This window comes from Polyodon spathula, chromosome 2 (genome assembly GCF_017654505.1).
Source record: "Polyodon spathula isolate WHYD16114869_AA chromosome 2, ASM1765450v1, whole genome shotgun sequence".
NCBI lineage: Eukaryota > Metazoa > Chordata > Actinopteri > Acipenseriformes > Polyodontidae > Polyodon > Polyodon spathula.
Window position 1 is genome coordinate 95092659 of NC_054535.1, and position 13828 is coordinate 95106486.

The following is a 13828-nucleotide window of genomic DNA, read 5'->3' on the forward strand; positions in this document are numbered from 1 at the left end:
TTTTTTTGTTTATCAGGAAACCGATTAAATAAGTCTGCAGTTTGCTCAGTTTAGTGTGAGTTGTGCATGGTTAAGAAATATTTTAGAGAAGCGTAATAAGATAAAATCAAGAAACCTATTGAGTCAAATTATAGGCAAATGTCGCTGTTTGTGGTGAATGCAGCTTGATCGGTGAAATTATCGTAAATGATTTATGACTGAAATGCAGAATAAAGCAGTAGCACAAGCAATTTTAGACAGTATATTCCCTTTGTAAAGAAGAAAAAAAATTTTTTAGACTTACGTGGTAATTGATACTGTGGCAGGGTGGTTAGCGTTGCTGCCTAACAGGGCTAGGTCCTGGGTTCGATTCTGGCCTAGGGGTCTGTCTGTGTGGAGTTTGCATGTTCTCCCCGTGTCTGAATAGGTTTTCTCCGGGTACTCCGGTTTCCTCCCACAGTCCAAACACACACTGTTGAGGTTGATAGGTCATTCTAAATTGCCCTGTGTGAGTGTTTGTTTGTGTGTATGGTGCCCTGCGATGTCCAGGGTTAGTCTCCGGCTCACCGCGATCCTGTAAAAAATTAAGCGGATAATGACGATGGATGGTTACTGTGGGGTAAATCTTCAAAGTTATATACTCCAAATCGTCATTAGCATTCTTTTTTTTTCAGAAAGGGGAAACACACCCAGTAAAGTTATCAGACGTAATGTAGCAGCTTGTTGATTGCATTAAGCTGTTTCTTGCTCTTTTAGAATTGTAATTGAGCTAATGACGATTTGGATAGCCTCGAGAATCAAGCCCTGCTGTGTGTGCAGTGACACGAGTTGACAAATGGATTGATTACATGAACTGTTGATTAAGAAGTGGAGTCTGTCGTTCATTTCCATTGGGCTTTCAGATCCTTAGGGTAACACTATCTTGTGATCAAGCCACGTGGTACAGTTTGCAAACAGACTTTTTTTTTTTTTTTTTCCGAATTGGAATTGAAAAACAGGAATTGACCCCAACCCTGGTGAGCATGTTTCGGGTTATATTCATGGCTAGAGGCCCACAAGAATGTTGCATTGCCATTGCTCCTGTGGGTGAGGGAGGGAAGTTGGCTGGGATAGTTCATCTCCTCCTGCTTCAGTGACCCATTATCGATCAGGTACTAGAGGAGCTCAGGCCAAGACATCCACACTGGGCCTTCACTCCAGGGTTCAGTATTGAAAACGGAATTGACAGTTGTTCACTAAGTAAACGGAAAAGTAAATGACTTGCATCTGTTTTACTATTTATTCGTGTTCTCCACAGTTGATTTTACTTTGGCAGTTTATCAAATTGCTCTTGCCATTGCTATATACAGTAGAGGCTTGTTTTATTGTATAATTCATGGTTTACTTTGCACCTGGAATGAGCTAAATGTATAAACGTTAAAGGTGGTGGAGGAGTTTTGTTTGTTGTCTGAGGGAAACTGGCCTTTTTTTTTTAAATGTCGTTTGAGGTTGCTACTGGTAAAACATTTGCAGATTTTGGGATTTCACAGTACCATCGAGTGACATCGCACTTGGAAGTTACTGAGTATTTTAGTTTTCCCTGTGACGGATTACCTGTCCATTAATGCTGTGACAGGGAAGCTTTCTGAAACGTCCTATGTGAAAAATCCTTGTTACGCCAACAAGTTGAAAATCAGCTTGATGTGTTCCAACAAAGCACTCATTTTGTGTTATGTGCAATTTTACCAACATTAGGTTAGATTCCTCCTCTTGCCAATGTGTTGCAATCCGTAGAGCAAGACAATTTAATGGGCTGTTTGCTGGCATAGAATTCCAGTGAGCCCCCTGTAGCTTGCAGAGGTAAAAATCACAGGGCCAGATCTACTTATCTCTTGCAAAGTTGCAATGTAACAATTATGAGCGTTTTGGGTTTTTTGGGGGGGGGGGGGTTTATAGTGAAGGATAAGTAAAATAAAGCCCTGTTACCGCTTTGTATCCAGTTTGAAAAAAGCCATATTCAATCTAGCCCAAACCTAAAATTGCATACTTTCACACAGTTTATACGTTCAGTGAATTACATGATGCATCTTATGGCCACATATATTTGCATAGGTCACAGACTAAGGGATTTTCAAATTTTTATTTATTTATATATATATAAATATGAACTTATGTGCATTATTGGCATTAATAATAATAATAATAATAATAATAATAATAATAATAATAATAATAATAAAAATGCTGTCTTAGTTGGTTCTTGGACACATGGTGGTGTCTGCCAGGTCAGCTGGAGCTGTGTGTGAATATTTGCATCCAGCAGTGCACTGTAGACCTGATATCCTGTCACTTTACATTACATGATCGGAACTTGCTGCAGAACTGCTCCAACTGTACAGAAATTGAACATTTAACTAGACTGTACAGTGGGTATCAGAAAAGGGAAATTATACCGTTTTTTTTTTTTTATTTTATATATATATATATATAATATATATTTCAAGAACAATGCTGATGAAATAAAATGCACAGTACCAGTAATTGCCATGTCTCCAGTGGGCTTATTCCAGTCATGGGATGCTGCAAAAGAAAATCAGCATCAGTCTAGCTTCCTGTATTCTGTGTATTTACATTATACACTACCGGTCAAAAGTTTTAGCACATCCCCATTTTTCCAGTTTTTATTGAAATTTAAGCAGTTCAAGTCCAGTGAATAACCTGAAATGGTACAAAGGTAAGCGGTAAACTGCCAGAGGTTAAAAAAAAAAAAGTTTAGGTTACCAAAAAATGAAAAATAATGTACATTTCAGAGTTATACAAAAAGGCCTTTTTCAGGGAACAAGTAATGGGTTAACAACTTACAGATGTTCTGCAGCAATGGAAGTAAATTAAGCCTTGAAAGTTGATGCTAACAATTCCTACAAGTGTCCCAACTTTTGTTGATTACTTACAAACCAAACCAAAAAAGCAGTTTTGGAACAGACTGTGTTACTACACCCTATTAAGCATTATGTGGACAGTATTGTACTGCAGGAAGTAGTATATTGCTATCATAACAGCAAGAAAAAGGCAATTAACAAAGAAAGACAGGCAGACCATTGTAACCCTTAAAAGTGTAGGCCTTTTTTTTAGAGAAATTACAAAGAAAGCCAAGGTGTCAGTGAGTGCAGTTTCCTACACCATCAAAAGGCACTTGGAAACTGGAGGAAATTGACAGGAAGAGGTCTGCAGACCCAAAGCCACAACAGAATCAGAAGACAAGTTTCTGAGAGTCAACAGCTTGCATGATGGGTGGTTCACAGGACAACAGCTTCAAGCACAGCGTAACACTGGTCGAAGTAAGCAAGTCTCAGTTTCAACTGTGAAGAGAAGACTTTGAGCTGCAGGTTTGACAGGTCGAGTGGCAGTAAGAAAGCCATTGCTAAGATGGCAAAATAAGAAAAAGAGGCTTGCCTGGGCCCTGAAGCACCGCCAGTGGACTACTGAAGACTGAAAGAAGGACTTATGGACCGAGGAATCAAAATTTGAAATCTTCGGTTCATCACGCAGGGTTTTTGTACACCGTCGAGTAGGCGAAAGGATAGTTCCTCGGTGTGTGACACCAACTGTCAAACATGGAGGAGGAAGCGTGATGGTCTGGGGCTCTTTTGCTGGATCCAGAGTCGGTTCGACTTGCACAGAGTGAGTGGCACCCTGAACCAAAACGGCTACCACAGCATTTTGCAGCGCCATGCAATACCCTCTGGTATATGCCTAGTTGGTCGTGGGTTCATCCTACAGCAATATAATGACCCAAAACATACCTCCAGGCTATGTCAGAACTACCTTAGAAGAAAAGAACAAGACGGTAGGCTTCAAATCATGGAATGGCCAGCACAGTCTCCAGACTTAAACCCCATCGAGCTGGTTTGGGATGAACTGGACAGGAGGGTGAAAGCAAAGCAACCTACAAGTGCAACACATTTGTGGGAACTTCTGCAACAGTGTTGGGAAGAACTTTCAGAACAATATTTGATTTCCATTGTAGAAAGAATGCCACAAGTGTGTTCGGCTGTTATATCTGCAAAAGGTGGCAACTTTGAGTCAAAAATTTAGATTAAATTTAGTTAAACAAAACGATTCCATGATTTCTTTTTTTTTATCTCCAATTGTTTATTTGTTCTATGCTTTAATTTCAGAGTACATTGAGATATTAAACTGCGTAAATTTCAATAAAAACTGGAAAAATTGAGGTGTTCTAAAACTTTTGACCGGTAGTGTACATACTTTCTTTTGATTAGAAAGTACCCTGATACATTTACTTTCCCTGTATACATAACAAAAAATAAACGGCTATCACTTGATCCTTTCAATTTCCAATACAGTTTACTAAATCTTACCACATGTTGGCCTTCTGTGCGCTCTAAACTTTCTCAGAAGATAGACCTTCTTGCAGTCCCCACAGGCAGCTGTAAGGGCACGAACGCAGGCTTCCTCTCCTCCTGAGACTTGCTTGGCACAACATCACTCTGTGGCTGTGTTTCTGTTTCTGCAGTACATGTAGCAGCAGGCGTTTATAAAGCACATCAATTGATGTCGCGCAAACTCAATTTTCCGGTTTAATGTGCTGTTTGTTTCTTCAGTTATAAAAGTGCTCTCCTGTTTTACATGTCTAAGTGTCTCCCCTGTTTGTTCGTTAATTAGTTTTTTTTTGATGTGTAAATGTTTTTTTGCCAGATTTATTGTTTCTGTGCTGCATCAGGCTTGTACTCACAGGGTTTTCCTTTATCCTGGGGTATTTTGATTGACTTTCCTTATGCCTGTGAACACAGAGGTTTATCCCTGTTGACACACAAAATGTAATACAGGAAAGAAACATTTACAGTTATATACAGTACTGTAAATCATAATGTAGTACCTAAATATTTAAATGGAAATTGGTAAGTTGCCTCTGTAAATTGCCAGTGATGATGATTTATGTGGGAACAAAGGTTGAGGGGTGAGAGAGTAGGGGGTCTTATACTGTAGCAGTAGAGAGAAACAATTTATAAGTATAGTTGGTCAAGCTGTGTCTGTTTTTTTTTTATGATTTTGGTTTGGTCGGTGTGATTTAATAAAGGAGGAAGCTATTTTTTTAAAATCTGTTTTGATGTATGGCTTCATTTTTTCCGTATTGGAGGCACAAGACCCAGTCTCGTCATTTGGAAACGTCTTTGGCAGTCAGCTGAGTACTGATGATGAACTGAGCATTATTTTTAATTTTGCTCCTTCCTTCTGTAAGCTACACAGTCACATGCATACAACTTGTAAGCTACGGTAAGCAGTCACGTGCATACAGTTTAAACAGAGCCATATTGGCTGGAGGAACATTGAACTCAACTGAAACTAGAATTGACCCATTTCTAACGGGTGTTAGATACAGAAGTAAAAAGTTATGTTATATTAATTTAATCTTATTTTTAAAGGTAAAAGCTTACACTGTTTCAGTGCATGCTGATTATTATTATTATTATTATTATTATTATTATTATTATTATTTATTATTATTAGTAGTAGTAGTAGTAGTAGTAATAATAATGATTCATCATTTTGCAGACGCTTTTATCCAAAGCAACTTACAGAGACTAGGATGTGAACTATGATGCAGAGTCGCTTACAATAAGACCTCTGTTTTACATCTCATCAGAAGGATGGGTGAGAGATCTTTGCTTGTTCAGTATGGGAATGTCCTGTAATTTTCTGATGGTTAACCTTAATTTGAAACCATAATGTTATTCCTGATTTATGTATTTTAATAAAACCCCTCCCAGTGTTAAAACTGAGATTGTTCCCCCAGCAGGGGATTTTACAATTTGGTGTCATAATAAATGAGTAACACTGGCAGATTTTGTGGGATGAGGGAATACAGGGCAGTATATTTTCTACTAATTTAACTAGATGGAAGAGAAACCCAGATACAGTGTGTAGGCTTGTGGGTTTTTGTGTTTGTTTTTATGATATATAATTTTTTTTTTTTTTTTTTAAATATTATTTGATCTCTGTCACTTTCATTCTGATTCCAAATCATATAATAAAACTATACAGTACAGTTTGATAAACAAATGTGATGAGGAATCCATATAAGTATAAAACAGTGTTTCTCAAACAAGGTCACCAGACCCTCTCTTTATGAACAATAATGGTAACTGCTATAGTTTATAGCTTAAATTTCAGCCCATGATTTGGGTGGCTTGCATTGTTATTCCTGTAACTGTACTTCATGCCTTTATTTTACCCGTCTGTTGGACAGCATATTAGTGGCTTGAGAACCACTAGGTCTAATGTTCATTATTTACATTTTAACGACAATATGTATTTATACTTTTTATTTTTATTCAAGGTTGCAGGTGCCGCTCTTTCTTACGTGGGTTCCTATGTATTTATCAGCTACAAACACTATGGCAACTTCCTGGAAGACAAATACACCCTGCTCCCTGCAGGAGTCATCATTGCTGTTGCCACGGTGATGTTCATCATCGGAATTATTGGCTGTTGCGCTACACTACGGGAGTCCCGCGTTGGACTGGGTTTTGTAAGTAAATGGCTTTTCTCTGTCGATTTGCAATTTACACACAACATGCAGACCTGATTGGCGTGCGTTTGAAAAGGTTCTACTTTCTTTTTTTATATGCTGAAAAGTACAGTAAGTTAGCGGGGGGGGGGGGGGGGGGGGGGGGGGGGATATTTGAGATTGGGTTTAGAATAAATCTCCCTGTGCAAAGTAAACCACTGTACATCATGCACAGTTTATACAATTCCATCCAGCTTTAGATATGATCGATAATCTATTAAATAATTGTCATGGTGCTGAAAATTGTTTTGACTAACTATTCTATACTGTACAGTCAGCTGGTTCGTGTGACAGACTTTTACACTTTCAAATCAGTCAATAGATTATGTTGTGAAAGAAGAAAGAAAAATATGAGATATAAAAAATTTGGCTGAAATAAAACAAATAATAATAATGGAAGTATTGCTGCCCTAAACTGTACTGTAGAAATATTACTGTAGAAATATTTCCAAAATAAAAAACGATACCACGTTGCTTCCTTTTTTTGGAAATGACTCACTTATTTTCAGTTGTGTTTTTCTAAAATAAAAACACAGCAAATAAACCAACCCTTTTCATTCACATCACCAATAGGACAGGTATGTTTATGTGCAGTTTGGAAAGACGCACATGTTGTAGTAAACGCGTTCATTTTAAAATTGTAACTTATAGATTAAGAAAAGATCCCAGTCTTCATGTTTCCGGTACACTTTTATCCATGCACTTCTTAAATTATTTCACCTCAGCAAAGTGTTTGAGGTCAAAGGTTGACTCCATAGCTGGTTAGTCATAAAGGAAGCAGCCAGTAGGATAATGTCAGAAAAAAAGATGCTGGATAGAGCTTCACTGTCCAGGTAAAATAACCTAGCGCAAGGGTAGACAACCTTGACTGTACCATTGTAGGTCCTTAATTATTTAGTGAATCTTCAATAGGGTCAATAATAATTTTACATAATGCACTGTTTTTTAAGTGCTTTTTAAAACTAAAGATCCTTACCTCAGTAGTCAAACCGTGTTCCATTTAAACAAGACGGTGGCTGAATTACAGTTTCAGTACTCATCACATAGTTTAAGTGGTTGATGTTATGTTACTGTTCTTTTCCTTGCTTTCTCCCCACAGTTCCTGGTCATTATCCTGCTCATTTTTGCTGCTGAAGTTGCTGCCTTTGTGCTTGCAGTCGTCTACCAGGGACGGGTAAGTGAGTCCAGGAATTATTTACTGTATAAAACAAGTAACCCTTTTTCAGGCTTTTCTAAGTGTTTAACAAAGAGAAGGTTAGTTGTGCAGGAATGAGGAAAATATGTATTTCTGGGGAACTATTGACAGCTGTAGTGGGTGATGTCAGACCAGAACCCAGAGTTTGGTGAAGCTGAGCGATTGTTTTTGCTCGGCACTTAATAATTGAACAGACAGAAAATAACAGGTTGTAAGACAAACAAAACACAGGACACGGCACTTTTGCCAAAATAAAGATACAAACAAAACGAACTACACAGACAAACACATTGAGCTGCTATTATTTACTTTGATTATTATAACCTCCGTCTCCAATCCCATTCTCCACTCAGCGAACAAACAACCCCATGTGAATTAAAACATGCTGCTTTTATGCAGCTGTAGTGAGACTTGATTACTAATCATTATTCAATTGGAGTCTCGGTACAACTGCACGTGAATTAATAAAGTGCAATTCCCTGTGCTTGCATATTATTACATTTTACCTGCATGGGAAGTGCTGTGCAATCCTTGTTCCTAAATACAAATATACATTTTAAACAGTTGTACGCATACCCCATATTACATCCCGTGTACCAATGACTATACACCAACATTAACACACTACACGCAACATACAACCCAGAAATACACACAGGGGCGGGGCAACATTGCTACAAGGAAGTAGCAGGGTTCCAAGAAATCTAGCATTATACATCCCCACGTGTTGCTACAACTGTTTAAATAATGTACCTGTCATTTTTCTTTTCATTGTTAACATCCTGACAACTTTTTACACTTAGTTGGTTTCAAAGCTCTTTTCAAAAGGTCCGCTCTAGTACACTGATGGTGTAAGGATTATTTCCCACATTGTCAAACAGCTAACACAGCAGTAACGATCCATGATGTGGTATAGAACAGAAAAGCCAGAGCCCCTATTAGGATTTTTTTTCAATAACTTTGAAACAGGCTAAAGTCAGAAGTATAAAAAGTTGTCAGGGTGTTAACAATGAAAAGAGAAATTAGATACGTTACTGTGACCAGGATGCAGTGCTGACGTCAGACCAGAAATAGACTCAGGAAGTAGCGGGTGAAACTGAGGCACAGGGACGCTAAGTGTTTTATTAAATGATAATAAACAAAAGATTTAAACAAAAACAGCACACCAAAACAGGACATGGCACTTGAGGCCAAAATAAACGGACAAACAAAACGAATTAACACTAAACGAAACAGACACTAACACAGCGGACGAACAGACACACACGGTGAGTGAAATCACGTATTTACTTTTACTTGTGCTTTTAATTCTCTCCTCTCCACACATGCTCTCCACTCACCGAACACACAACCCCGAGTGAGTGACAACATGCTGCTTTTATGCAGCTGTACCGAGACTAGATTGCTAATCAATCATTAATTTTGAGTCTCGGTACACCTGCACGTGAATTAATAAAGTGCAATTCCCTGTGCTCGCATATTATTACATTTTACCTGCATGTGAAGTGCTGTGCAATCCTCGTGTCTAAATACAAATATACATTTTAAACACTCATGCGCATACCCCATATTACATCCCGTAAACCTGACTGTACACCAACATTAACACAATACACATAACATACAACACAATAAATAGCCCAGGGGCGGGGCACTTTGTCACAGTTACTTGAACAGCTGTAGCAACACATGGTGATGTATAACACTATATTTTTCATAACCCTGCTACTTGAACCCCTTACTACAAGCCTCTGTGACTGCTATTCATGTGATTTACCACAGTAGATGAATGATCTTGAACATCTGATCTAAAAAATAAATAAATAAATAAATCTGTTCAGATTATAATGCAGGCAGTGTCAGTGGGTTGGTTCTAAGTCTAGTGCTCAGTGTGCAGTGCCACACAGATATGATTACTGCAATAGCGGTAATACAGTATACCCCTTATTATCCAGTTGGAGTTGTGGATGCTTATCCCACATTTCTAAATTACCACCAAATGGCTGATGTTTAAATCCCCAATGTACAGTTTGATAATGGGTTATGTATTATTTTGATGTAACTGTTGGATAACCATTGTCTAGTAAGTGTTGGCTTTGGTTTTTCTTTTAATCTAACTTTTTTTTTTTTTTTAAGATAAAAAGTGATGTTGAGAGGTCAATGAATGATGTATTCCAGAAGTATAATGGGAATAATGCTGAAAGCAGGGCAGTGGATTACTTGCAACAACAGGTAAATTGAAAATCAGCAGACTGTGTAAAAGCATACCATAGTTGTTGTGTTGTATTAGACTGCTGCTATCCTAAGGCTTGCAAGCGGTAGTGATAACTTTAATTTTAGTGCTTAGACGCGGGGAGACGTGTTCAAAAAATAAAGGGTCATAATTCATTGCTTTTAAAATGTTATTTTAAAAAAAAAATGGAGCCATATGCTCTGTGCCATTTTGCCCTTGTATGGTAATAATGTGTGTGCTGTCTATTTACTTTGCAGGTGCAGTGCTGTGGAGTCAATAGCTACCTTGACTGGAATACCACTCAGTGGTACAACTCCACTGGTAACCACTCTGTGCCTGAGAGCTGCTGCAAACAGGGCTTTACTAACTGCACCGGGAGCATGGACCAAACAGAAAACATCTACACTCTGGTAAAGATGGGCTCATTCACCGAATTGAATCAATATTGGTGTACAGTCTTTGCAAACAGTGTTCAACAATTTTTCAGAGATGCACATCATTTTGAAGTGACGTACGTTATTGAGCTGCGCAGTAAAAATGAATACATGTGCACCGACTGAAATTCAGTATGCATGCAGTGTACCCAAGTTGATATTGATTGCAGTGTTACCAAGTCATGCTTCATAGCTTTAAGACAATTGAAGCTTTAACTTCAGCCTGGTTGCTTTTATTTTTAGATTAATTATAGAAGTATGGATGATTTGAGATGTAATATCACGATAAAAACACAGGATCCATTTTGTGGATCGAAATACCGGGAGATCTAAATATTGAAACTCTAAAGGACTATAGTTTTTATATTGCTGCTGTTTAGATAATTAAAACAGACTCCCAATAAGAGTTTACTAAGCCATTGCTTCATTGCAAACCTTTGCATCTTAGTTTTGACTTCTGATAGGTTTGGCTGATGAAAGCAAACTATCAGAACTGCTTTCCCAACCATGAAACTTTATTCCACATACTCTGCATTGACAAGCTGTTGACTCCTCTGCATCTACATACATGTAACTAAGTATTTCACGGTAGTGAAAAAATAGATATGGCACAGTCCTATTGTATGTTATAACCCTTTGATCTTCAACCACTGCACAGGGCTGTGAATCCAAGCTGGCGCGCATCCTGCAAGATGTGCTGAGCTATGCCATGCTGGTGATCCTGGGATTTGCCATTATCAAGGTAATCTTTCCATTAGAAATATGCACTGGTGTTGAATCTCTCCAAAAACAAATCTAAAATGGAGTAGAAAGGAATAAAAAAAATGTGCATCTTATTCCTTACTTGTTGTAGAAAAATATTTGTAAGTCCAGTTTATGACCACAGCTGTTAATGCAGCATTGTTAGGCTGAGCATACTGGGTGATGATAGAATGTAAACATGTTCAGTTTTTAATCAAAACTAAATGTTATTTACTGCCTGAATAAACCAGGTGCCAGCAGTTACAACCTTTTGACCCTTTTCAGGAAGTCTGTTGCCAGGACAGCATGGTTAACACTGATGTTCGGCTGATGTTCCCCTCTCCTTTTCCCTTCCAGTTTTTCGGGATGCTGAGTGTGTGTGTGATCACATGCAGGAACAGGAGACAGCATGAATATCAGCCTTTGTATTCAGGAACGAATGCATAAAGAGTGTTGAGAGCCTCAGATGATGGCGCCCAAAGCTGTTCTCTTCTTTTTATTGAGGGACACATACTGTACATGGCATCCAACATGTTTGATACAGCTGTTGTAGTTATACAGCTATTGTAGAGTTATTGCCTTCTTCAAACTAGCTTAAGAAAAAGAGGAAGATCTTCTGGTTGCTTCATTTGCAGTTCTCTTTCTGTTGACCTTTTTTTTTTTTTTAAGATGACTGCAAATGATACAAAGTGAATCTACCCAACAAGAAGAATACGTTAGTTAAGATAACTGATATTTCCCACCCATGCCAAGTTGCACTTAAAATGGCTCCAGTATTGAAAGTGGTCCTCCTCTACAGTGTACCTACTTGTAAGCTGTGATGAATTGTTTGTGGGACTGGGGTTGTCTGGGCCTATATAGCTTGTAACTATGTACGTATGGTTTTCTAATAGAAATTGTGTTATAACATTGGAAATTGTGAAGTTTTATATAAAGGGGTTAATAACCGCTGCAAGACAGACCGTTCCATTTGTTTGCATATAATATCATGGGCACATTTTCTTCACAATTCCTGAAGTTGGACAAGTTGCTATTGCCTTAGGAATGCATTAGTTTTTAATAAGGAAACATATTTTGGACATATTTAATTTCTTGACATGTTTAGCTTGGTCTTAATACATTGTATGCAAATGTTACACATTAGTAATGGAGTTGTAAGCACGTGCACACATTTATTTCTTTAAAAAAAATTTTTTTAAAATTACATAGAGAAATATAATGAATCCCGTTTAGATATGAATTATGAAACTTAATTGTTTTTGCTTACTTTCCTAGCATTTGATTGACCAGTGTGTACTTAACACAACAAAAAAATCAATAAACTTTACAGACTACTTTTGAATCTCTTATTTTCACAAAACACACAAAGGTTGAGAGTAGAGAATTAGTGTAAATGGACGCATTTTACATGCTCCAGTTTCACTGTAAGAATCCCTGTTGTGTGGCATTGGCTCATGAAGGTATGTGTTCAGACCTGTTCAGTGTTTTACTTGTGTTTACCCTTTCATGCACTCTTCTTCATCAGATACGAGTGCTTCTGTTATTTGAAGGTAGTTTCAGCTGCAAGACATCTTCCTAAGCCGATTTGTCACTACAATGACATTAATAGGCATGCGCCAGCAGTTTCCTGCAGAAGAAGCAGGATGTTTTCATCTTTAAGCTTTCTGTTATTTTTATAGTCATATCATTGAACATGAAACACCAATAGATTTGAACAAGGTGGCATACACTGCAGTAACAGTACAACCAACAGGAATTTAGGTCAGGCTAGTGCTGTGTGATGCACAGTCCTTATGGATTCTTTAATGTGCCAGTGAGGTTAAAAGTTCCATTAACACGAATGCAGATGTGCCCACGTGTGCTATAGCATCTTTAAGAAACTTGTCATTGGTCACAATAGCAGAATACCTGGCATTGCTTACTAAGGAGGAAAACCAGAAAAGAAAAGAAAAACAAATACATAGCGGTATCGCAGAACAGGTTAATCATTGGTGCTTATGGAACACTATGAACTTTTAGCTTCTGAGGCCGCAGATGTAGTATGCAGATAATATCAGGACTGAGGAGCATATAGTTAGAAAAAGTGTTTTTTTTTTTTTTGTTTTTTTTTTCATAAGAAAATGTTGATAAATGTACCAGAAACAAAAACAAGCAAATCGCAATAACCTATTGCCACTGGATACACCTATGAAAATTTGTTTAACATCGTTAGACTTGACAAATGGCTTCATATACCTCTTGATTTTGATGCCCTCAATAGCTTTTACTAAAGTATATCCATATGAAGTTTCATCACGACTGAATTAGCACGTCTGTAGATGTACATGTATGTAATATACCTTTTCACATAATATCTATAAAGAGCAAGTTTAATCACAATAGGACAATTGCCAGTAATTACCTCATATACAAAGAAAAAATCCATTACTAAATTTTGATTTTTCTAATAGATATACTGCGTATATCTATTACTGCGACCTAATTCAAGCATTCAAAATTCTAAAAGGTATTGACAGTGTCGACCCAAGGGACTTTTTCAGCCTGAAAAAAGAAACAAGGACCAGGGGTCACAAATGGAGATTAGACAAAGGGACATTCAGAACAGAAAATAGGAGGCACTTTTTTACACAGAGAATTGTGAGGGTCTGGAATCAACTCCCTAGTAATGTTGTTGAAGC

General features: G+C 37.7%; 2 protein-coding genes across 2 annotated transcripts in view; one reads left to right on the top strand and one right to left on the bottom strand.

The window, feature by feature from the left end:
• Nucleotides 1-820, bottom strand: part of LOC121304259 (unconventional myosin-Vb-like) — a 27393-nt gene extending 26573 nt beyond the window's left edge. The window contains exon 1 of the mRNA XM_041235289.1: nt 284-820. The gene's annotated coding sequence lies outside the window, so the exon portion shown is untranslated. The remainder of the gene's footprint in view (nt 1-283) is intronic.
• The window catches only part of LOC121304248 (tetraspanin-36-like), a 12856-nt gene extending 372 nt beyond the window's left edge, over nt 1-12484 (top strand). Inside the window, exons 2-7 of the mRNA XM_041235277.1 lie at nt 6317-6508; nt 7647-7721; nt 9879-9974; nt 10233-10385; nt 11068-11151; nt 11508-12484. Coding sequence (XP_041091211.1) covers nt 6317-6508; nt 7647-7721; nt 9879-9974; nt 10233-10385; nt 11068-11151; nt 11508-11597 — 690 coding nt within the window. The 3' untranslated portion in view covers nt 11598-12484. The remainder of the gene's footprint in view (nt 1-6316; nt 6509-7646; nt 7722-9878; nt 9975-10232; nt 10386-11067; nt 11152-11507) is intronic.
• The last annotated feature ends 1344 nt before the right edge of the window (nt 12485-13828 follow it).